This window comes from Theropithecus gelada, chromosome 4, assembly GCF_003255815.1.
Source record: "Theropithecus gelada isolate Dixy chromosome 4, Tgel_1.0, whole genome shotgun sequence".
NCBI classification, from domain to species: domain Eukaryota; kingdom Metazoa; phylum Chordata; class Mammalia; order Primates; family Cercopithecidae; genus Theropithecus; species Theropithecus gelada.
In genome coordinates, this window is record NC_037671.1 from 28,668,767 (window position 1) to 28,695,212 (window position 26,446).

The window sequence follows — 26,446 nt, forward strand, 5'->3', positions numbered from 1 at the left end:
GCCTCGAATAAAGGGGATTTTAAAGGATGCACTTTTGGAAGAATAACAGTAATCCCAGATGGAATTTCTGAAATGCAAGAAGAATTAGATGAGCAAAAACAAAGACAAATATACGGGAAAATCTAAACAAATATTACTAGATGAAAAAATAATGGTAATATTTTGTGGATTTAAAATACACTTAAAATACATAATAACAATAGTATGTAAGTTGGAATGGGGTGGACAGTTCTGAAATATCTTAAGGTTTTAACGTTATGTGCAAGGGCTGTAAATGTATTAATTTTTACTTTAAAAGTCACGTATGCATGTTGATACTTCTAGGATTTAAAAAAACTGAAACAGAAGATGAATGTATAATTTCCAAGTTAATAAATAAGAAAAACCAAATGAAAGAAAAAACCTTATCAAGCAAAAAGCAGAGAGGACAGAAGGGAAAAATAAACATACAGAAGGCAGGAAAAATAACATGAAGTAAATCCAAATATATCAGTAATTACGGTAAGTAAAAATAGCTACATATTCTATGGATACAATCTAAAACAGGCAAGATGATGAATGTAAATGGATAAAAATAGCTAGATGAAGCAAATACTACAAAAGAAAGTGGATGCACCTATAATAATATTAGGTAAAATAAACTTTAATAGAGCAAAAATGTTTACAAGAGATAAAAGGTCACTACACAATAATAAAAGGAATCCGTTCACCAAGAACAGATAACTTTTAATCAATATTCACCCAGTCACATAGTCTCAAAATACATAAAACAAAAAAAATGCAAATAATGGCAAGAAGAACCAGACAGATCCACCAACAGAACAGAAGACTTAAACATATCTCTTCATAATCTTTAAATCAAGCAGGCAAAAAATCAGTAAGGATATAGAAGTTTAAACAATGTAACTAACATACCTGATGTGATGAACATACATAGGACACTACATCCCCAGATGGAGAAATTCATATTTTTTTCAAGCACACACTAAAAATTTATAAATATTTACTTTATAAAGGCCCATAAAGCAATCCTCAACAAATTTCAAAAGATGGCTGCTATAGATCACGTTCTCCACCTACAATGCAATTAGATTTAAAAATCAATAACAAAATAGTTACATAAACCATGTGTATTTAGAATTTAGCAACTTTTTTTTTTTTTTTTTGAGATGGAGTCTTGCTCTATCGCCCAAGCTGGAGTGCAGTGGCATGATCTCGGCTCACTGCAAGCTCCGCCTCCCCGGTTCATGCCATTCTCCTGCCTCCGCCTTCTGAGTAGCTGGGACTACAGGAGCCCACCACCGCGCCCGGCTAATTTTTTGTATTTTTAGTAGAGACGGGGTTTCACCGTGGTCTTGATTTCCTGACCTTGTGATCCGCCTGCCTCAGCCTCCCAAAGTGCTGGGATTACAGGCATGAGCCACCGCGCCCGGCCTAGAATTTAGGAACATTTTAACTCATGGGCCAAGGGAAATCACAGTAGGAATCAAAAGAAAATTATAATTAAACAAAACTCATAGGATGTGTCTTAAGTCTTACTTGGAAGGAAATTTATAGCTTTGAAATGATTGTATTTTAAAAAGCTGCAAATTAGCAAATTAAGTGAACATGTATTTAAGTTAAAAAAGAAATGGTTATTAATGTATCAATATTTCATGAACAAAATTTACAAACTATTTGGGAATTAAATATAGTAATGTCCTTATTCTGTGTAGACACCTAGATTTGGCTATGCCTACCATTTGTTTAGTAAGTACTATGTATCAGACTTGGTGCTGAGATAAACCTGTATGTAATTTAGGAATGTAGACCCAGAAGGGGAAAAATAGGAAGAAAATAAATTTTAAAAGCTATACTATGCATTTGTATTATTAAGTTTGTAAGAAGATGGCTGTCTAAGTGGCTGGAAAAATACTTAGTTTCAACTTACTTTAAGAGACGTAGAGCTTTTAAAGAACTGGTTTTGTGCTTTAGTATAAGTTACAAATGTCTTCTTTCATAATTTAGTGTATCAACTCATTAAGAAAAGGTGGTATCATTGGTGTAATATAGAATACTAAATAGCCACTGTTTGCAAGACACTGTGCCAGATGCTATGTTCTGTTGGGTAGGAAGGGAAGAGAGGACAAGAAATTTTGAAGAGCCACTTAAGTGTGATAGGCTTTTAACTTTAACACTCAGCCTACCTCTTCAAAAATCCCAAATTAACCCAAACAACCACCCATAAAATCGCTATATTGTTTAAATTACCTGTACTATTCATGTGATTGCAAAGGAAACAGTAAAATGTATATATATTTAAAACATTAACTCTATTTCTAGTGTTTTCTTATTTTCTTATGAAAACCACTGTCCAATTTCTTTTGTTCTGCTTGCATAGCCCTTTGGAACTGACGTGGCCTTAAACCAAGGCTGTCTCTTTGAATTCTAAGGTCTACTGTATAGTCTGTGAGGTGTCTACAATGCTTGAATGTTCAACAACATTGGAAGATGAGTACTGTTTATATTTCCAGTTAGAAATATCATTCTGAATTTGTAAAAAGATGCAGATATTTTAGCTTAGAATTGAATAGATGCATCAGGGTTAATTAGCAATGCTTCAGATTATAGACCACTGCCGCTTCTTGTGCAACTAACCATCAATTAGCTATGCTAATGAGAAAAGCAGGAAATGATTGCAGGAGAAAATGAAATCAGTACGGAAAAAAGGAAAACAACTGATTTTGCTCGCTAGTTTCAGCCATCAATTGTCAAAACTTACCAGGATGACATATAAGTATAAATTCTAACCTCTTCTTGGAAGAGACAGTATATTAATAAGAAAGTAATGTTAATTCTTTTGAAGTTTTTTCCTTTTCTTGATTATCCTTCAGAGACACAATACCTAATTAATAAAATGACCAGAATATGAGCAGCAGGAAACTTATAGACAGAAGGTTAGTCAGAGGTTCTAATGTAATCCCTAGGGGAACTCTTAAAAAAAAAAAATGAATGTAGAGGTCTTACTCCAAACTATTAAAATCAGAATCTCTGTGGAAAGTGCTAATTAATCCATAAGATGCATAATGTATTTCAACTTGATTCCAACTGCTGAATATTTGCTTTGCACTGAGTTCTCCTTTTGGACAGGAAGGGACTCTGATAAACCACCTCTGGTTCCTTCATCCCCATCTCCATCACTCCAGTTTAGGCAGGAAAACTTTTCCAATGAGACAGTCTTACAGGTGTCTCCTTCCTGATACACGATCCTTAAATACCTTCCTACTGGCTCTCTTCTCTGTTAAGGGCTTGGATGATTTTCTAAAAGGGAAACCTTTATATGAGAGAATGCAGGATACCTAAGCAGTATCTACCTACCTAGTGCCATGATAAATATTTGGACGCAAAGAAAACAGGAAATAAATTATCGAGCGGAGATTGCAGCTCCCCAGAGAGCTCCAGATGACAGGCTCCTGGAAAGTGTTCCAAGATCTGTTTGTTCTCCAGTCCTGAGAACAATAATCTTTGTGGCTGTACTTTTCTTCTTCTTTCCCTACATTTCACTTTCACAACTTTAAAAAGTTACAATAGCTTGCATTATATGCCTACTGCCTAAAGTTTTAAGACAAAAGAATTACAAATATCAAAATTAAAATAATCTGTGAGCCTCCCTCTTCACCACTCCAGAGAAATATATCATTAATGTCATTAGTGTATATCTTCCATGTTTTCTATGTGTAGAAACATGGATTTTATTTTACAGAATTGAGTCATCATATATGTACACTTTTGAAACTTGCTTTTTAATCTTAACCTTATGTTTTGAGAATTTTTCTGGATCATCAAGCTCAAAATCGAGATTTTTGTGTATGCAGCAAAGCCCATCATAGAGATTTACTATCATTTATTTAACCATCCCTCCATATTAGATCTTGATTATTACTTCTGAAATCTGCTTTGTTTTATCTTTTTCCACTACTTATCAGAAAACAAGATCAGCCCTGGTGAGTTCATACCAATTGCTTTTTGTAACTGGTGCTTGACATTGTATCCAATAATTTCCCAAAGTCACAGATGATAATTATGGATACTGAACCCTTAACCCCTCCTATGCTACATATTCTTTTCTCCAATTTTTGTATCCAGCACTTGTTTCATTGGTGATGATACTGCTTTTCCTTCTTTAGGCTAGGCCACACTCCTCAAAAATCCTGAAGTTTACTTCGTCATCTTCCAAATATGTATGTATGGAAGATTCATCATTTTAGTAGCTAACTTACACTGAATGTTACTGTATATACTGTGACAATAGGTTTATGTGATTTTTTATTTGACCTTTATGATAATAACACAGGGTAAATACTACTATTATTCCCATTTTACAGTCAAAGAAAGTGAGGCTTCTTTTGAGTAACTTGCCCAATATCACACACAACTAGTAAGAGGCAAAGCTGGGCCCCGAACCCAGAACTATTTTCTTCTGAACAATTTTTTTTCATTATTATTAACTAAAGTCCATATTTATTCAAATTTTCTTAATTGTTACCTAATGGCCTTTTTCTGTTCCAGCATCATGTCCAGGATAAAACATTACATTTCTTTGTCATGATCCATTAGGTTCCTCTTGGCTATGACAATCTCTTAGACTTTACTTGTTTTCTCTAATAGAGTCACCCCTCATCAACTACAACACCATAGCATCTATAATTCACTGGACATTGCTATGTATGGTTCTGATCCTTACAGCAACCTTCCAAAACAGACGTTTTAATCCTCGTTTTACAGATAAGAAAATCGAGGCTTAGGGAGATGAGAACTAATGGTGCAGGTTACAAAGCTGGTAAATAATGGAACTCGGATCCCGACCCAGGACTATCTGACCATGAGTGTCATGTTCTTTTCACTACTCTGGTTTAGATGACTTATGTATGTGTGCTTTTTATAAATAATTCTGAATGCTAAAACCAGAGTCAGGGTGCCGTAAAGAAGATCTACATCTGGTTCAACTTTCTTATCTAATATCCAAGCATTTTCTATAGATTATCCAATGAAAGGTTCTAAACATATAGTCAAAAGGTATCAGTGTAGTTTGTACACGTTTTCACAAAGCATCGCCCAATTTTGAACAGTCCTGATTGTTAGAAAGCTCTGTGTTCCCCCAACTGATTTTTATCCTTTGGTCTTAATGTGGCTCTTAGGAGCCAAACACAATCATCTAAGCCTTCTACCTAAGTACCCTGCAGGCAGACACATCTCCCCCAGACTCTCTTTTCCTGGCAGAGTACGGCTTAGTTTATTTTTCCTCAGCATCCTAATGATGCTACTTTAAATCACAGTGACTTGCAGTATCCCGATTTAGTTGCAAGTCCTTATAGTGCATTATAGTACAGCAATGTGTATGTCCTATACAATCAGGACTCAATAATTGCTGTTGACTTACTCCTTGCTTAAAGGGAACCACTTACCACCATCACCATCTCTTCTCACCTACCCTCCCCACACACTACATTTCTAAATCCTCAAGCCCAAAGGGCCCTAACACTGACACTTTCTGCAACCCTTTAAATGAGGCAGCTCTCCCTAGAAAACCCCTTGAGACACAAGTTTGGAAAGTGAGTCAAACGTAAGAGGGATGTCTTCTCTGAGTCTGACAAACAAGTTAAAGGGCAAAAGCAGTGAGCCGTGGACGCCTGGAGACAGTTTCTTTCTTCCTGAATACCCCACGCGCAGAGACAGACAGGATCTGCTAGGACAGCGCGCAGGGCGGGGCGGGGACCAGCGCGCCAGGAGCGGGGCGGGCTTCCAGCAGCTGGTTTTTGCTGAGGGCTGAGGGACGGCTCAGCGACACCACGGCCAGCAGCGCTCGCGTCCTCCACAGCAACAGTTACTCAAAGCTAATCAGATAGCGAAAGAAGCAGGAGAGGGAGTCAAGAAATTCCGTGAAGGAGTCCTTACCAAAGTTGTCTAGGTCCTTCCGCGCCGGTGCCTGGTCTTCGTCGTCAACACCATGGACAGCGCCCGCGAACCGACTCCGGGGCGCTTGGACGCCGCTTGCTTCTGGCAGGTCTGGCAGCGCTTTGATGCGGATGGTGAGTAGAACAAGCTACTTGCACACTCAGGTGTAGACGTGGCTCTAAGCTCAGCCCACTGAAAGGACCTAGAGTTTCCCCTTTACTGTAGGGAAAGTTATCGACCTGGGTTGTTAATGCATTGTACCTAATACAGTATCATTAACAGACGTTTGGCATACTGGTGATACACATCTATATACCTTGTTAAAATTCTAAGTGGTAGAATTTCCACTTTCCCCTTTCCAATCTCTCTTTGTGTGTGCGCGCGCCATATATATGGTAGACATACATATATATTGTTTATATCATGACTAATATCATTGTATACATTCAAGGCTTGTGGGACTCAGCTATTTGAAGTCATCCTTCCCTAAATGGGCTCACTTTCACTCAGTGACTTTGTTGTACACCCTTCACTCTCTCAAAATGAGGATAAATTTTATCAACTTTCAAAACGACTCCTCCGCCAAAAAAAACGACTCCTCCACCAAAAAACTACTTGAAAATAAAATGAAACTACTTAATATTTGTTTTTATTAATAAAGAAACAAAATATCTAAAAGGTGTGTTTTAACTCTGCAAACTGGGATTCAATACTTACACCTGTTAAGTTTCTCCAGGCTTCAGAAATTTCTGGGTTACATTTTATTGTTAAGTTCACGTTTATTCGTAGATTAAAATCCATGGACTTAATAGCCTTTTTTTCCCAAACACTAATATAAACCCTAGCATAAAGCACTTATTCTGGAACGGTGTTTACTGTTCAAACCCATATCTTCTAGAGGTAGGTGTTGGCACTTTGTTATTGGAATAACAAAAATAGTGTTGATGGAAGCTTTATAAATTGTGAGAGTAAAAACATATTTAGATAAATACTGTCATGTGTTATTTTATATGTTACTATTATTTATGTTTATTTTCTTGCATTTAGAAAAAGGTTACATAGAAGAGAAGGAACTTGATGCTTTCTTTCTCCACATGTTGATGAAACTGGGTACTGATGTAAGTACTTGCACACTAAGCCTTAATGTATGCCTCTTAGTAAGATACACACATCCAAGTCTTATGTTGATTTGTACCTATTAATTCCATCTGACCTCTTTTCTTCCTTGCATGTATGTAATTTCTCCCCCTCTCCTAGCAACATAGAGGGATTTAGGCAGGTTTTATAAAAGGCACAACTGTAGCATTAGACATGCTGGTCACTGACTTTCAGTGTAACATCTGCCATCCACTCAGAGATCTTAACTGTAGACTCAGTTAACTTGGTTTTGAATGTCTCCTTGGTTATGTCTCTGCTAATTGATTTATACCTGGGGATAAAGTAGCCCAATTTGTTCAAAAAGCTGGAAAAGATGTTAAGCACATTAAGGCTCTGGGTGTTTCATATGTATGATAGTCCTCTGATAGCAAACTACAAACCATTTAAAATCATTTTTCCATTATTCATTTTATTAGAAGAGGTTACAGATTTTTCAGGGAATGACAAACCAGGAAACAGCCAGCATACCCAGAGCCCAGATATAAATGGAAGCCAATCTATCTAGTGTCCATCTGATGGTAAATCTGTCCTTGGGAGATGTAAGTGAACTCTTGAAAGTCTCTGTACCAAAGCAGAGAAAAATTTTACACAGAAACACATGAGCAGAGGCCAGCCTGGGGATGGGCTCGATATGATGAAAGCTCCAGCAGGGCATGCATAGTAGAAGGAGACGCTCTAGGGACAACTGAATTTAAATGAATGATGGAGATAATTTGTCCTTATCCTTTAGCTGTTTATCTGAAGAATAGAAGTGCATCACATTCTCATGTGAGAGCTCAGTGAGGGAACAAGGAGCTCCTCACCACTGTTGAGAACATGGAAAGGGTATGGGATGGGGGTGCAAAGGAAGCCAGTTCAGAAACAAAGGGGCTGACATCTGCCCCCTTCAGCCGCACAGATCTCTTGGTCCCCCTCTATTTCTGTCTGCCTCTCATATTCTGTCTCTCTTTTTTATGTCTGTCTCTGTCATTTTTCTGCTCACTTCTGTTTCTCATCTCTGTGTTTCATGGCTCTCATCTCCCACTGTTTCTTCCTTTCTCTCTGACCTCTCTGTCGCTCATCTTTCTTGTCTCTTTCTTATATCTGTTTCTCATTTGTTTCTCCATCTGTCTGTCTCTTTGTTTTCCCACTCTTTTTCCAGTCTCTCTGCTTCTCAAAGCTCTTTTGTTCTCTCCTTTCCCCAGGTCTTTTATTTCTCCTTTCTTCTTTCTTTCTTATCTCTCTTTTTGACTTTCACTTCTTTCCTCATCATTTTCTCCTTCACCCTTTTCTTTGCCTCTTATCTCCCTTTTTCTCTACCTTTTATTGCTCTTTGTCTGCTTGCACTCCACCCCTTACCCTGTGCAGCCTGTGAAGTGAAAGGATCAGCAGATGAGAAGGATAGAGACATGAGTCCCTTCTTTCCTCTCGTCAGACCACTTGCACACACTCGTTTTTATCCTTCATTCTTGTACTTACACAAGCTACAGGTAGAGCTGAGGAAGCCTCCACCAAGTGAGGCTTCTGCCTCAATCTTGCAGCCAGGTTCACATGCCAGCAGCCCGTGGTGAAGCCCACCAGCCTTGTCCATAGGGCTTCTATTTATATCTGTAAATGTAAGGCTCATTGTGCTCCAGGAACCCATCTTATCTATCATGAACATGGGTATTTGAGGAAGGCAAAAAGACAAAGTTAAAACCATTCAAAACCTTGGAATAAATGGGATGGTCAGCTCCTAAAAATCTATCATCAGGGACCTGGACTTCTCACCTTTTCAGAGGGCTCCTTGCTCTAGTGATTTATAAAAGGGAGGAGAAAAATTGCTATCAGTGTTGAAGCTGGAGTATCTAATTTTCATTCATCGAGTTGGGGTCTGCTCTAAGCTGAGGATGCTGTGAGATATCTTCATCTGAGGCCTTGGCTAACCTTAGAAGCATTGTTGCCTTTGTGAGAGAAAAGAGGGATGTCATCTCTTGCAGCTTGACTGTTTTTATCACTGCCCCTATCTCAGACCTGGTCCATGGACTAATGCTCTTACACAGGGGCAAGCATAATCCTTGAGGAAAGAGGATAACAAAGGACTCACTGGTGTCCTGCGCAACTGCATTCAGTGCAAATGTCCCTGAGGCTGGAAAGGGGGTTGGAAGGTCTCATAATCCTTAACCTAGTGCAAATCAAATCAAATTTCAGTGTGCCTGAGAGTTATATTTTCTTTGTTAAAATGCAGACCCCTAGGTCTCATCCTGTAAGTATTTAAGTACATTTGGGGTCTGCCAAGGATCTTTCATTTTAAAAGCACTCAAAGTCAGTTTGCATGTTTTTTTACCCTCTTTTCCTCCAGGAACGGTGACTTTTGGAGAGGGGATTCTAATATAATTAGGCCAATCCCACTGAGTTGTGGCAAGAGCCCCAGGCACATCTCATGAGCACTTGGCTGGGAAGAAAGCTTTTGGAGCCAGGATGATAAGTTTGAACTCTTAACTAGAAATGATATCATCTGCCATTGGATGCCTTTCAAAATGCCGAGGCACTACTCTGGGAAGTGTGCTTGCAGGGACCTTCACTGGGCACTCCATGTTACCTGGACAACCATGATTAAGGAAGCTATTCCTAATTTTGGGTTTTGTCTCTGATGAGTAATAAGCAGGCCTTAAGGAAGTTCTTAACAATAGGGCAGGATTTCCAAAATGGAAGCCCTTTCAGTTGAGGAACAGTCACCATTTGACTGTGACATCTACTTTTGATTGGTAATGCCCAGTGAGTACAGAATCCAGCAGCAGGGAGGCCTCCACAATCAGGCAGCCCCTCGCTCTGGTGTTCAGCAGTGGTAAGCCATCCTTCAAAGGCATGAATAGCTCTACTTTCCTCTGCTGATTACTGGGTCACAGAGACCTCAGAAGATATTTTGAGGTTTCTAACAGCAAGCTGCCTGCTAGTCTATCCAGGAGAGCAACCAGCTTGCTTGTAATTACCTGTTCCTCAGAGCCTTGGAGGGGATTGACTTAATGGAACCATCAGCTGCAATTGCTGCTGTTTCTGTTACTCCCTGCAAACCTTTTCTTTCAAAATGCTGAGATTTTAGCCAGTCCATGGATAAGCATCAGATTCTATGTGTACATACCCCTCATGTACAGACTGTAGCACATCCTGGGCCTCTTTCAATACTTCAGGGATTATAAGTACCCTGCTGGAGCTTAGTGTCTCAGATAAGGACTGATAGGAAATTACAACAGAAGAAGCCCCAGTTTCTTTTGCTTTAGGTCAAAGGGATAGTCATGAGCTTTGGGGTTCGGGATCTGAGAAGATAGAAGCCAAGATTCTGTGCCCTCAAACTAAAGGTAATGTAGAATCTGGCTACTGCTTATTTGGCTTCACATTTATTTACTTTAAAATCTAATTTTTCACCAACATGACCCATGTTAGTTAACTTCCTTTGGGAATGCCCAGCCCATCATAAAGAATCATTTATTCATCCAACAGATCCTGTGTTCCAGAGATAAATAAATGAATGCTATACTTGCAGAGTTCTTAATCTAAAATATCAAGCTGAAATTCAAAGTGAAGTTCGACCCTGTTGAGTGATTTCCTGTTGAGTATTGTGCTTTTCCTGTATGGTACATGAACACTCAAATGTAAGACACACAAAATCTTTGGTGCTGAGACTAGACAGGTTAATCCCACCATGATTAAGTGGGGTGTCACATGAGGAAACCTGGTTGACAGAAGATCCTGGAGTCTCAAAGAACCTGTTCACCTTCTACAGAGAATAAAAAAAATGTGCCTCTTGTCTCTGAAGGCCCACTCCAAAGAAGGCTCATGGTCGGGGAAAGGATAACTATGTGTGGAGGCAGAAATCCGATGCTCATTCCCTATCTCTGCACCTAGAGCTGCGTGATAGCAACATGCCATTTAAAACTCCTGTGTCTCAATTCTCCTATCCATAAAATAATAATTATTAGAATAATGTTTTGGTCTGCCTGTTTCACAGTGAAGACCAATAAGATAACATAAGTGAAAGGTGCTTTTAGTTGCAAAAATACCCAACGTGTATATTCTTATGCTGATGCAATATCTTCTTGGGTCCTTAGTTTTCCCAGTGTTTATTCTACGCCCCGCTTTGCCACAGATCCACCAAGTGGTTATCCCACACAGGATCATTGAAGCTTACTCTCTTAAACACTGAAATGCTTTTAAGATTTTATATATATATATATACACACACACACACACACACACAGACACTGTGTGTGTATATATATATACTGTATATATTTATATATATGTGTATATGTGTGTGTGTGCGTGTATATATATATATATATATATATATGATTTCCAGTTTATGAGAGCAAGTTTTCCAAGCTAGGATGCCTTAAGTCATACTCACCACTACCTTTGGTCCTTCATGAGGAAAGGAGGCTACTCAAAGGAAGACACAAGACAACAGACAGACTGTCATCTCAGGGACCTGTTAGACTTGCTCTGTCTTAGACAAATGATACGGGCATTATCTCTCATTTCTTCATTTGATGCTTTGGTTCCAAATCACTAATGTATTTTTTCACATTTTTAGTCTGATGTGTGTTCATTTAGAAAGGTATTCTTTTTTTTTTTTTTTTTTTTTTTTTTTCAGAGGGAGTCTCACGTTGTTGCCCAGGCTGAAGTGCAGTGGTGCGATCTTGGCTCACTGCAACCTCCGCCCCATGGGTTCAAGCGATTCTCCTGCCTCAGCCTCCTGAGTAGCTGGGATTACAGGCACGTGCCACCACGCCCAGCTAATTTTTTGTATTTTTAATAGAGACGGGGTTTCACCATGTTAGCCAGCATGGTCTCAATCTCCTGACCTCATAATCCACCCACCTCAGCTCCCTCAAGTGCTGGGATTACAGGCGTGAGCCACCACGCCCGGCTGGTATTCATTTTTTTTTTGTTTTTAACTAGACCCTTCACTGTTCCCCATTTATAATCACCATATGAATATGTTTGGTTGATGTTTACAGAGTCAGACTGTCCAAGTCCTCTTATTTTAATCATTTTGGGTTTCTAAATACAGGACCAAAGCCAGAGAAACAGCAGATGACCTTGATATGGCTAGGATACACAGATTCATTTGATGGTTACATCATCTCAATCACAAATGCTAGTGGTTTCGGTTTATAACTTCAAAAAATAGCTATACATATAGATGCTATTTTTTAGTTCTTATTCATATAACTTTTGTTTTTTTTTTTAGAGACTCACCTTCACTACAATTTATTTCAAATAAAGTTTATTGATCACTATTTATTATCCATTTGGGAACTATACAAGCCATTAATTCGTTAACTTCTTTCTATTGCATGAATTTCATCTATTTATCATCCCTTGCAGCAAAAGGCAACAAGTAAAAAAGAAAAAAAAAAAAAAGGAAGTACAATTCTATCTTTATACTTACTGACAAAAGTTTGTGTATGATTGAACAGGGAAGAGGCAAACTACTGACTGACATGAAACTTGGCAGTTCCCTATATATCCAGTATCCACACCAATCCTGGAATTTTAGAGAATCAGATATTAGAGGATCCAGTAGCTTAAATTATATCAGCTCACAGCACCTTTTCTACCTTACATCGAACATTTGCTATGCACCCACCTCCTACAATGAGTTGGCACGATGGATGCCAATGTCAGGGGTTGAGGTCTAGCATAATGCCCAGGAACTTCCCTAGCATTAAAATTGTTCTTGCTGACCAAAGTGTTCCCTGGTTTTCTAAGAATAGGCTTTCAAACCTTCAGGCTCTTATAATATTTAAAGCATCTGGTTATCTAACTAGTTGCCAGAACCTATCCTGAAAAATCCCCAAAGCAAGTCATCAAGCTTTCCTTGCATTTTGTTTGAACCATTTCTCATTTATTAACAACTTAATGCTGGAATGCAATGACTCCATTAGGTGTTCTCTGCCTCATCTCAAGCAACAACAAGGTGTGGTGGAAAGTGCACTAGACCAGATATCAAATGTGCTGGTTTCAAGATTGTTCTGCCAGTATTCAGCAGCATCACCCTTCTGGCCTATTTTCTCATCAGTAAAATGAAAGGGGAGTGTCTCAGATCCTTAGAAAAGATTGCCAAGCATCCTCTGATTTTTTTCTCCTTTACTCTTTTGCTTCTAAATCACAAAGACTAATCTGAATGAATCATATGTTTTGATTTATAGTGCAGCAATGGATAAAATTATCATGAATTTGAGTATTAGTCTTCATATGTTAAGATCTGGAAGGTAGAGAGTTTGTACTACTTTTCTACTAGATTTTCTACTCCCTGAAAAACATTTGCCATATGCAGTCTTCCCTGGGTTTTATTCCTGAGAGCAACATGTGGTGCCATGCTAAAGTGTTTTAGGATATTTTGTTCCAGGAAGGACTAAAACAGAGCCTGGGTTGTTCTGGCAAGTTCTTTGCCATATGCAAGAGGTCAACTGAAGCGATGACAGCCTGAGGGGAAGAGGTGAGGACTGACAGCCCCTCCGAGTCAAGAATACAAAAAAACCAAAAACATTTTCTCAGCTAGTGATGGGAAAATGATAAAGGAGAATTTCCATGTAAGAAGCGGGAGCACAAAAGAAAAAACAAGTTTCCCAAAGAGGAAGAAGCTAGTAGGCCAGCAAGGAAGCCAGGGGCTGAAGGGTATAGTACATTTTTTTCTGCCTCCCAGGGCCTTTGTGAAGATCCAGGGAGATAATACTTGTTAAAGAGCATGGCTTAGAGCCCATCCTCTGGCTGGCACTCCAAAAATGTTTATTTACCTGCTCTTCTTTCCTATTCTTGTGAATTGGATGTAGCAGTTGTTAATTCCCCACCACATTTCTCTTTCCACCATCTCCTCTCTTCTTCCATTAGGGAGAGGTCCCAGTGGAAAGGAAGGCTAGACAAAGATGCCTTCCACCAGCCTGTGATGGAGGGCAAAGACCAGGTCTCTTTTGCTGACTATAATGTCACCAGTGGCCAGAATTGTGTTTGGCACATGGTAGGTGCTTGATAGAAAGCAGTGTTTTCTGAGTTTTGTACCTGAAGGCAACATGTGGTGGGCTAAAGTGTTTTAGGACATCTTGAACCTGGGTTGTTCTGGCAAGTTTTTCCTTATCTCAGGATGTTGCATCACCAGCACATGCTAGGGTTATTCTTGAAAAATACAAGTAAGAAAGGCAGAAGAACTGAGTCAGCCCAAGGCCACCCAGATAACTGTCCTGTACACATGTGCACAGATGATGCATCCAGAGAGTGTCCTGAAGGCTGAGTCACTTCCACCCCCAACACCAACAGGGAGGGTAATGAATCAGCAGGATTACCTCTTCTAAGTCCCTCTAACTTACAGCTGGAGGGCTTGGGACCAGAGATAGCATGATAGTATTAAGGAGAATGAATTTAGCATAAATTTCAGCAAGTCTAGAATCTTAGAATTGGGCACTCTTTGGGATTATCTATGCTTCTCAACCCTTGCATCAGAATTCATTATTTATTGTTGGTTACATATGTCACTTTTACTGTAGTAACCATAAAATCCACCAGAGAAGACAATTAAGGTTCAACGTAGAAGGGAGTTGTAACATCTTTGGTTAACTCAGCAATTACCTTATTACTTTGGTCTCCTCTTTAATTATTTCTCCCTTCTCATTATTTTTTTTTCCTTAGAGAATACAAAAGAAGATTAAAAAGGAGTTACATACACCTGGAGGCCCAGAACAACTAGACTTTTCAGTTAAAAAATGTAAAACCTCTGAGTTACTGGGAAGAAAACCTGTAATTACAATACAATCTTTTGTCACAACCAAATATAACACTGTTCAAATTTGTTCTTTCAGCACCCTAGTCTCTAAGCTTCTTTTTATCAATATTTTAATAACTAATTAACTGTAAATTGTACCTAGTCAAGATTCTGATTAGTGCTTGGTTGCTCAAGAAATCTCCAGCATTGCTCTTTCTTCTACAAAAGGATAAAATCACTTTAAATGGCCAAGGAACCTGCTTTCCAGGTTCGAAAAACATAATTATCATGCCGTGTGTTTTGAATATTTGCTATCCCAACTATATCTTTGAGATCCCAGTGGCTTTAATGTGGCTCTGTTTGGTCAATTGCAGGACACAGTCATGAAAGCAAATTTGCACAAGGTGAAACAGCAATTTATGACTACCCGAGATGCTTCTAAAGATGGTCACATTCAGATGAAAGAGGTACGTTTCATGACTGTATCTTTCATGGCTCTACTCTTCTTGACTGTTTTTTTCTTTACTTTGTCATCTTGGGCTGTAATATCCTTTGGAAGACAATGGAAACTTTACATTTGATCAGGAAATTGGAGATTTCTGAAAGGCAGTTGGCTTAGATAACATTTTAAAAGTAATCATCTCTCCTTTTTCATCTACTTAGTAACAAAGAGTGTGCAATTCTTTTATCATTTTATTTAGGTCAATTAATATTTGTACTTATTTTATAATTGGGGAATTGAAATGATAGAGGCCTTGCAATTACTTGATCCGCCATTTGTCTCTTTATATAGTGTCCTGTTCAAACTGAGCAGTGATATAAGGAAAAACTTACTGAAAATAAATAAGGTTAAACTTCAGCATCAGCTCCCAGTGGAGATGGGAAAGATCTATCCCTAAGATCATTAAAAGCATGACAGACAATAGCTGTCTTTACTTCAACTTAATCCACTTTTATGGAGCACATACTAAAGCATGTACCTATGCTACGTGTGCAGCGCTGTGGATGGTCTACAACTTACCTGATCATTTCTCCTTCCAGTTACAAAAATGTTTACAGTTTAGAAAGTACTTCCACATATATTTTATTACTGTATTCCCGTAGTAGTTAAGATGATGATAGGCATGGAACATTATTCCTATTTTGCTGATAAGGACTTGAGTTACTTTCCTAGAATGACATGACCAAATAAGTGGCAATGGTTTTAGTGGAACTCTGCTTATAGATAGGAATCTATACAGGTTCATACTATGTAGCTATAAATCTGTATGTGAAAATGAGTCAATCTGAAACTAAGATATTTTTTCATAGTCAAAACTGCCTGTTAGACATATTACCTGACAATGGGAGAGCTAGTCTCTGGATGTTGTGACACTGCCATATCTGAGCAGTCCATATTATTGAAGAGAATAATAGGACAATTTCTTCAGGAAGTTATGTTAATAGCGCAGGATAATTTCCCTTTATAAAAAGTGTGCGTGTTCACCAGGAGACTGCCTTTTCAGAAAACGAATAAACTAAACTCTAGATTTATGAGTGTAGCTGTTTCCAAACTTTTAATCAAAGGCAAAATTGTATATGTAACCAAAAATTATGATTATACTGGATGTAAAAGTATCAATGTGTGCATCAACAGAACAGTAAATGCAAACAGCAAGTTAGGCATACTAAACAAAAGATTCATAACTACATGTTCACTGTTGTAATTTTCCAGACCCTGGAACAGAGCATAGCATATAGTAGCTCAGTATTTCTTGACCTAATTAATGAGTGAGCAAAAACATAGCAAATAACTGAAAACTATGTCATTATCTTACTAATAACAGAAGACATTCCCCAGTAATTGGCCAACCATTTTTGTCTTGTAATTCTGCATATGAGTGTCATTGAGGTTGTTGTTTGTACGAAAGCTGATGGTGCATGACTGCATCGTTCCCAAGGCTCCTTAAAACCTTATGAGTCTGTGAGTCTAAGGAGCAGCAAGGCCTTTTGTTTCCCCTACATTCCCTTGCTGTACTATTGACCATTTCACTTACTCCAATTACAGGTAGTCATGACATAAAAATCAGCCCACTTTGGCTCATGTTGGATTTTCTAGTAAAAATTAAGATGGGAAAAAGGCCACCATTAGTCTCAAAGAACAGTTCCCTGTTCCAGTTGACCCTGTGTAGGTTGATGGGAAAAGCATGAAGTCAATATGGTGGAATATGAAACCTTAGGCAAGTTACTTAATTTCTCTGAGCCTCAATTTTATCATCTTCACCAACATGGCAGTCATCATTTATTGACTATTTGATATGTATGAGGTATTTTCCTAAACAGTTTATAAATACTGGCTCATCTTACTTTTAGTCTTCCCATCTGGACCAGGATATCAATATTATTATCTCCATTTTCCAAATGAGGAAATTGAGGCATAGATATATTAACTAAATTACCTAAGGTCAAATCATTAGTAAGTAATGGAGAAGACATTTAATTTCACTCTAAAGCCTATCACTTACACTTTGAACTGCACTGCCTCCCATTGACAAAAAGGGGATATTTATACTCATCCTGAAAAACTGGTGTGAGGGCTTAATGAGATGATAACTAAAAAGCATCTTGCTGGTACCTGCCATGTAGCAGGCACTCAAAATCTGGTAGTTATTGTTAACATGATGTGTCCTCGAGCTGACCCACATCCAATTAGAAAATGTGAATGAGAATGTGAGCTAATTACACCTAAATCCCTTCCGGAGCATCTGCTGTGGACTCACTCTGTGGTATTGTACAAGACACTGAGCAAACTACTCAGTTAGAGAAGAAATGACCATTGTCTATGGGAACAGCTCAGAAAGAAGACAACATATACTACAATACCCTAGGCTTGGCAATGAACACAGCCAAACCTGAGAAAAGTATTATAACTACACAGGGGAACAAGATATTATTATACCTTTGTTCAAGGGAGTGCATGAAGTAAATCAGTCAAACTGGTGCTCATATTAAAAAGCTGATTGGCTGAATTTATCATACTTGAGTCAACTGTTGTAGTATCTTATAGACACTAATAATGTAAAAGAATATAAACCATAGCTAACACTCAAGTATCAAGCCAGGCAGCAGTTATTCCTGCTTTTGCACTGAAGTACTGTATATATACAGCATCTCACCAGTAAACCATAGTGATTAAAAGTGTGGGCTTGAGATCGCCAAGCTGAAATACTGACTTCATCACACACTAATTACAAAATGTTGGCAAGTTCCTTATCTCTGTATAGACCAGTTTCCTGCATCGGAAAATAACAGTAATGGTATGTTGTGCACCCTATAGATTGTTATTAGGATTAAATGAATTAGCATATGCAAGCATTTAGAATAATGCCTGGCAAACATAAGCATTATTTGCTATTTTTATCTTCTGTTACTATGGAATTAAATTAATTCAGTATTGGAAGTTCTTAGAATAGTACCTGGAACATATCAACACTTAACAAATTTATAATTGATATTAATGTTATATTCATCATTATCTTAGATTTTAAGCTCGTGGAAGGCAGATATCCATAGCGATTTATACTTAGTAGGAGTGTGATACTTTCTGAAAGAATAAATGAATCAAAGAATGTCAATCAAGAGCACAGAACTGCAAACTGAGCTGTTCATCCTGGAAGATCTGAGACCTTCCGCCCTGGAAGACGTACCACCATGCCTTTCACCAGAGAGCATTCTTAAATGGACACTGGCCAGGGTCCCCGACTGTTATTTTTTCTGTTCCTTTAGCTTGCTGGTATGTTCTTATCTGAGGATGAAAACTTTCTTCTGGTCTTTCGTCGGGAAAACCCACTGGACAGCAGCGTGGAGTTTATGCAGGTGAGTGCTTGGTTATGTCTTTATGGAGAAAGAGGATGGAGACAAGGCTATGATCTTAGCCACCTGCTGTGGCTACCACCACTCCTGCCCAGTGGTCAAGGGAGAGCTGAGCACTGAGGATAAGACCAAGCAAAAAATGCCTTAGTGATGAGTGAGGACTTTGGTCCCAAACCCCAGTGTTCTCTCAGTACTGTCCTGGGGTGCTCCTGAGCTGACAGGCTCCTTTAGTTTGGGCTGGAGGAAACTTTAGACAAGAGGCCAGGCAGGTACATTGAAGAATGGAGAGGGAGGGGAGGTGGGGGACTATGGAAAGGAGAGCAGGTGCCCCATCTGAAGCCAATATCCCTATGGAGCTTCAGCCTTTTGAGAATGCTGTCTAGAAATCTAGACTCTAGAAAATGGCGGCAACTAATTTTAGTTTTGAAGGCATGATGATACAGAACATAATGTATTAGAGTGCTGGTCCAGCCAGGAGGCCTTCTGTTTATAATCATGGGAGAGTAAAAGCTAAAGGCAACATCAATAACCTCTCTTACCACTTTCCCTCTGGCTACCCCTTCTCTCAGCCTCTCAGTGTTACTGCTCTGTTGGTGAAAAACAACAAGGGAAGGGCAGATAAGGGTTTCCCCAAGGCCAGAGCAGCAGATTCAAGACAGCCACTGCATCCAGGGCCCCACAATGGATACAGTTACCATGTCCCCATTTAGGAGATAGTAAGTTTTGCATAGGCAATTTACAGAAGAAATTCTGAATGGACCATGAATTTATGCCAGTAACTCAAGAAATGCAATAATTTTATGGAAAGTAATTTTGGAAAAATTCAATCACGATCCTTTAAAATTTCATTATCCACAGTTATTTTTTTTAAATTTAATTTGTCCTGGCTGGGCACGGTGGCTCACACCTGTAATTCCAGCATTTGGGGAGGCCAAGGTGGGTGAATCACCTGAGGTCAGAAGTTTAAGAGCAGCCTGGCCAACACTGTGAAACCCCATCTCTATTAAAAAAAAAAATAAAAACAAAAACAAAAATTAGCTGGGCGTGGTGGTGGGCACCTCTAATCCCAGCTACTCAGGAGGCTGAGGGTGGAGAATTGCTTGAACCCAGGAGGCAGAAGTTGCAGTGAGCATAGATCGTGTCATTGCACTTCAGCCTCAGGGACAAGAGGGAAACTTGGTCTCAAAACAAACAAACAAACAAAAAAAACCACAAAAATTCTACTTTTTCCGGCATCTATTTTATGGCTATAATCAGAAATGTAGACAAAAGTTTTCTGTACAATGATGTTCATATAATGTTGCAGTGTCACTTATAGTTCAAACTAAAAATAACATAAATGTGTAACAATAGTGGAAAAGTTAGTTAAATTATGATATATTCATATAATTCATTCATTCTACAAATTCTTATGAGCACTGTAATATGCAAGGCACTGTTCTAGGTGCTGCAGATTCATTAGCAAAAAACTACAGTATTGAACATTATTGATCACTGAAGATCAAATTTTCAAAAAATAATTAATGACATGAAGGAAATGCAATATAATATTAAGAAACAAAATTGTATATGGAATTTGATCTTAACTTTGTTTAAAAGTTGTTTACCCTGAGGCCTGAATAAATAAGATAATAGGTAAGTATACACAAATAAATATCGGTTGTTCGTAAGTGGTAAGATTTCAGGTGATTTTATTCTTTGTACTTTTGTATTTTCCAATTGTGTATAAAGTCATAATTATTTAAAATGTATTTTAAGACATTTTCAAAATGATTCTAATTGTGTTTAAAAACACTCAGATAACATTTTTAATAAAAATAACAAAGAGACTGCCCAAGCGTATAGATAATATGACCCCAATTCTGTTTGTTAGTGTATGTTGTAGAAACATGATAGAAATGAAACACATAGAAACAATAAGTAATTATCTCAGGAGAGGAATTTCTGGAGATTATAAATTTTTTCTTTTTGTATTTCATTAATTTTGTACAGTGAACATGATTTCAGAAAAAAAATCATGAATATAGAAAAATAGTATTAAAATGTTAGGCCTAGTGTAGCCTTGAATAATCTTGAGAAGTGGGAAAAGCACATGGCCCTATGGAGGCTTCTTATCTTTTTTTTTTTTAAATTCTACTTTTCCTGCCTTTGTAGTTTGTCGATTTTATCTGTAAAGAAGAGCTTTCCCTTTCTGTACCCAGTTTTTAAAACTATCATTGTAAATTATTCGTTTTTAAAAATTGACTGTCTTATATCCCATTACATTCTACATATTTTAAGAAATTCTAACTTTTCCCCTGAACCACAGGATCTTAACACACTATAACTCTTACTCACCAACTCATGTGCCATTATTGTCCAGAATATTAGTTCTATCTTGTTTTCTTTAATCCCACAAATTTTATGCAGTCAAGATTTGTTTCAATTTGCCCATGTGTCACCACATGTCATATTGCTACCATTGTCTTTGTTCACCATTCCTTTTTTGTGTATCTCAGATTTCCTTCTTCCTGTTCCTTCTTCTTCCTAGAGTATATTCTTTATTGAGAGTCTGCTGGTAATAAACTCTGCTTCTGTTTGTCTGGAAATGTCTTTATTTTGTTTTTATTCTTTAAAGATAGGCTTGCTGAATATTCACACAAAAATCTTTGGCTCTCCAATGACTCAGCTGTAGTAAAACTACACAATAATTTAGATGGAAATTGTTGGAGAATGGCATTTAAAAAGCATGCAAAAAATTTTAAAAATTATTTGAAATTCTCATAGTTTTGGCATATTCATATGATAAAAGATGTAAATCACATTTAACTCATTGATTGTGTAAATTGGACTAAATTCAGACATAAATGACAGGGTCTGAAAGGAGTGACATTTCTGAATTGTTATCACTAAATATCAGCACCAGTGTCGACATAGCATCAGTATCAACATCTCCTACTATCCCTGCAGAGTCTGAGCTCAGGACACTGATTGTGGTTAATAATTAAGGTTCCTGCAGTTGGTTAACACAGAACACAGGCAATCCATCTAGGATCTAAGAAAAATCTGTCAATGGAAAAAAAAACACAACAACTTAGTGTAACCTTTCATTTTGTACAAGAGTTAGGGAGCTTGCCAACTGATGTGAGGCTTGTCCATGGAATAATCAGAGGTGGTGAGAGTAACAGAATTTATTAAAGAAAGTAGTTCGGTGCTTTCCTCAAAGAGTTTCAGCTGTTCTGTCTTCCAGTTCAGTAACTGCATCTTCAGTTGGATGAATGCTGGCCTCACACTAATGAGAGGAGTAGCTTATAACTGGGAATTATCAGTTATTTTATTCCCTCCATCAGAGACAAGACCACACAGGCAAGATTTCTTAGGGGACTTTTCTGCAGTGTAATTTTTTAAGGTTCATCTTTCATTAAGGTTTTAGTTTTGAAGCTTTAGTTTAAAGCGGGCACCTCGATCTGATTTTCCACCTGTGTGGGTCCCATGATTTATTCCCTGTCTACCACATGTGCAGTTTTCTCATAAAACTGCAGACTTTGTTGCCAGGGACCAGCAGATATACTTGGGATAGGCTTTGGTTTCAGTCCTACATTACCACTCTAAGTTTGTGCTTTCCTATCATGTTGGGTCTCTTAGGAGTCCTTTCACTTTCTTGTGATCTATGCAATGTAATTAAAAGTTATTTACATAGGATGTTGCATTTTTAGGTATTTAGTACTGAGAGGGTTTCTTAGTTTGTCATATTGCCCCAAATTGAAGTTCATCACTTTGTATCTTTCCATTCTGAACTTTCCAAAAGAACCCTTTCGATTAAAGCCCACTCAGTGGGCTTTCATTGAAACCACTGTGGCCCTCCTTAAGTGGCTCCAAGTGAATGCAGTGATCCATTTCTGGTGGATTCTGCCCAAAATTGCTGTCACCAAAGAAAGCCTAAAGTTTCCCATCAAAAGTGGAATTTCCATTCAGTTAAGTACTGTTTTCAGGTGCTGAACTGTAGTAGATACCACATAATTATTCCAACTTATCTGAGGATAAATGAATTAATGACTTTTGTGTATTTCAGATTTGGCGCAAATATGACGCTGACAGCAGTGGCTTTATATCAGCTGCTGAGCTCCGCGTAAGTGTCACTGGGTGAAGGGGTGGGTTTGTTTATCATTGGGAATTTGATATGTGTGTATCATGAGTTTGATTTCTGTGGGCCCAGGAAAGATGTATTTGAATATGTTACTCAAAAAATACATACATATGTACATATATGTATATATATTCATTTTTAAAATGTTTAGAAAGTGCAAGTCACATTGCTGTCTCTGGAAAAGCAGCATAATTGAGCATTTATGATAACTTTTTCATGCTGGAGCTAGTCCCTGGGCCCCGTGAGCTCCCTATAAACAGCGACAGCCCTCAATTCTTGGATTTATTGCTTGCTAAAAGCATTTTATTTCCTCCTGGAAACAAACAACCCACAATTCTTGAAATAAGGCCTTTTAAGACCTTTGCAGTTTATTTGCTCACTATATGAAGTATGACTCTTCTCTTGGCGCCACAGAACTTCCTCCGAGACCTCTTTCTTCACCACAGAAAGGCCATTTCTGAGGCTAAACTGGAAGAATACACTGGCACCATGGTAAGTAATGAATAATTACTCACTACTCCATGAGTAATTACCTCCATGAGGACAGCTCCCCCACTCCCTCCCCAGACCCCAGAAACAGTGTCTGCTAGAGAGGTCGTCCTTGAGAATTTGAAGGCTAAATGAATGCAAGAGGAAACCTCAACTCTGAAAAACACTGGCTAAAACTGAACTCTTGTAGCCTCTCTCTTGTGACCAGGTTGCATCTATTTGAGAGAGAAAGCTGTTCACCAGTCTGTGGGGAAACCTGAAAAGTTCAGTCAATATTAGGTTTCTAAGCACCGCGCCAATAACCTCAATGTTAATTGAAGTCACATGGAAGCAAGTAAACATGGACTTAGACAATCAGTACCAAACAGATGGAAGCTGCCTCTCACCACAGTGGATGATTCTCCTCATTTAGCATGTTGATTTAGTGCAGCTGGAGAGTCAGATAGATGGAGGATGCATGTCCTACCTCTGCCACTTACCAGCTATGATGTAAGAAAACTGTCAAGCCTCTCAACTTTATTTACTTCTCCTATAAAATGGGAATGAATAGTACCTAATTCCTGTGAGGGCAAATGCGTTGATGCATTTGAAGGACTTGCATACTGTCCAGAATACAATGAGTTAGCTCTTATTGCAGTAGTTGTCATTATTTCACAATCCCCTCATGTCATCGTTGTTCCAAGTGACCTTGAGACTATTTTTGTGTCAAGCTCCATGGAAAGTGGTGAAGTAGGAAGCTGCCTTTGGTGAACTCATCCTCATGTTCTGTTTCAACACCTAACTTGATGCATTTCTCCCAGTACTCATCAATGATTTGTATTAAATTGTATCTGGCTCCTCTGTCTTTTCTCCTCCCCTATCCCTTTCTCATCCCTAGGTGTGTGGTTCATTCCTATAAAAATCTTCAGGTTTCTTAGTTAGTAAGCATGGAAATTTGCTGATAAAGCCTTAATTACTTGTAGGATTGTTATATTTATTATATAAAGAGTTATTGAGCAGTTTCACCTCATTGAGCCTTATGGTGAAGTCAGGGATACATATTACTGAGAAGAGTTTGTTAAAATGTGTACCACCATGTTGACCTATTTGGGCTTTTAATTGGTATTTCCAAATACTATAATATTTCCAACAACTTCTCTACAGTGTTGGTATTATTCATGCAATTTTATATATCTGATGACTAAGGCTAAGAAAGCGTTTTAAGTGACTAAGTCACCACCAGGTTGAGTTCTTAAGCTCATTTTAAAGATCAGATAACTGAGAAAAAATGTTCCTTAGCTAAAGGCATCTGTTAAGCTGGAAGCTAAGCTCCCCTGATTTTCAGCCCTGGAGCTTTCTCTACTCTCCCTCTGTACTCTGCTCTGAATGTGCCTCCAGTCAGATGAGTCTGTGTTGGGAAGGAGGCAAGTGCTCTTGACCCTGGTAACTTGTAATTGGCCTAGACAGGAGAAAGCAAATGCCAAGGAGAGAATCAAATCTCAGGGCAGGATCTCAATTAAGGAAATTATTCAGCCTCTTACTATGTTGATTTGTTTTAATAGCATGCAAAATGATGTCTGAAATCCTGAGTAAATATGTGCTCAGCACCAAAGGGTGAAGTGGGAAATCCCCCAGCAGTGGGAAGCAGTTTCCCAGCTACAAGAGAATCTCTAGGTTCCTTTTGACCTAAGCTCCAGTGAAGCCCTCTAATAGAATGAATACTATGAAAAAGGAAATTAGATGGAAACTGCTTGGGGTACAGAACAATAAGGAGGTGTTTTTCTAGTTCAGCATATTTTTAACATTGATTTAACAGAATGTTAACACTGGCTGTTGTTATCTCGATTTTATCGACTTATAAAACATGACCTGCTTAATGAATATATTTTCATGTAGAATCTCCAGCATGTTGCCAGTATTTCTTTGACTATCTTTGACTCTGAGGAGCTTGCCCCCACCTCCAACTAACCATACTAAACCACTACTCTTTTACTTCTTAATATAGCTCAGCTTTTTTCCCCTCACTTTTTTCACCTGGTTCTTGCTCATCATTCGATATTCAGTTAGATATCAACTTGCCCTAAAAGAAATCTTCTGTAGCCTTCCCTCCACGGTGAGCCCAGTACCCCTTCTCTGTGCCTGTGTAGTGCCTTGTGCATATCATCATCTTAGCTTCTTAATAATTTAATTCATTCCGCAAATATTCATTACGTATCTACTATGCCCCAAGCATTATTCTAGTCAACAGGGATTCAACAGTGAGCAAAATAGACAAAGGAGAGACTGACAACAAATAATAAACGTAATTAATAATTCATTATATTGCATAACAGAGGGAGATGAGTGTTATGGAAAAAATTAAAAAGTGGAGTTGGGCCAGGAATGGCAGTGCTAGCAGGAGCAGTTGGGGTAGGGGACTGGGAAGAAGGGGTACTTTTCAATAAGGTGGTCAGGGTGGCTCCTCTGAGAAGGTGAGATTTGAGGAGGGACTGAGGGTACAGGAGGCACAGGGCCCCTAGTGCAAAAGCGCGCCTGGGATTTTTAAGAACAGGGGAGACCAGCATGGCTGGAGCAGAGCAAGAAAGGATGAGACTAAACGGCAGCCAGACCATCATGGGATTTTTAGCCCATCGTGAGGACTTGGGTTTTAGTTAGATGGAAAACGGCTAGAGGGCTATGATGCAGAGGATGTCAAGATTTGCCCCCTTGATTGAGAAGAGTCCTCAATGGGCAAGTATGGAATCAGGAAGATCTGCTGAGAGGCCATTGTTGCCATCCAGGTGATGGAGGATGGCAACTTGGACTCAGTTGGAGTGGCAGAAGAGGTGAGAACTAAATATATTTTGAAGATAAACTTGAGAAGATTTCCTGATGAATCACGTGGGAGTCAAGGATGACACTGATGTTATCTGTTTATGGCTCTTGTACCCCACTAGCCTGTGACTCCTCAAGGGTGAGGACAGCATCTAACCTTCTTGTCCCAGCCCTCACATGGGACCTGACACGTAGTAGGCTACTTAATGCATATTAAACTGAACTTTCAGTTGTTACCTAATAGCCAGCTATGATGAAACCATGACAAAATAAGGAACGTTTGTCTTTGGGAACCTCCTATCTCCCCTGTCAGTGTTTCTTATGACCCTGTGCCCCTATTATGGCTCTTGCTCCCTTTTGGGTTGGAGGGAGCA

The 26,446-nt window shown here is 38.6% G+C and overlaps 1 protein-coding gene across 1 annotated transcript in view; it reads left to right on the top strand.

Moving 5' to 3' along the window:
* Positions 1–5,595: 5,595 nt before the first annotated feature.
* The window catches only part of SCGN (secretagogin, EF-hand calcium binding protein), a 49,947-nt gene continuing 29,096 nt past the window's right edge, over positions 5,596–26,446 (top strand). Inside the window, exons 1-6 of the mRNA XM_025382958.1 lie at positions 5,596–6,068; positions 6,982–7,052; positions 15,187–15,279; positions 18,578–18,667; positions 22,716–22,772; positions 23,205–23,282. Coding sequence (XP_025238743.1) covers positions 5,987–6,068; positions 6,982–7,052; positions 15,187–15,279; positions 18,578–18,667; positions 22,716–22,772; positions 23,205–23,282 — 471 coding nt within the window. The 5' untranslated portion in view covers positions 5,596–5,986. The remainder of the gene's footprint in view (positions 6,069–6,981; positions 7,053–15,186; positions 15,280–18,577; positions 18,668–22,715; positions 22,773–23,204; positions 23,283–26,446) is intronic.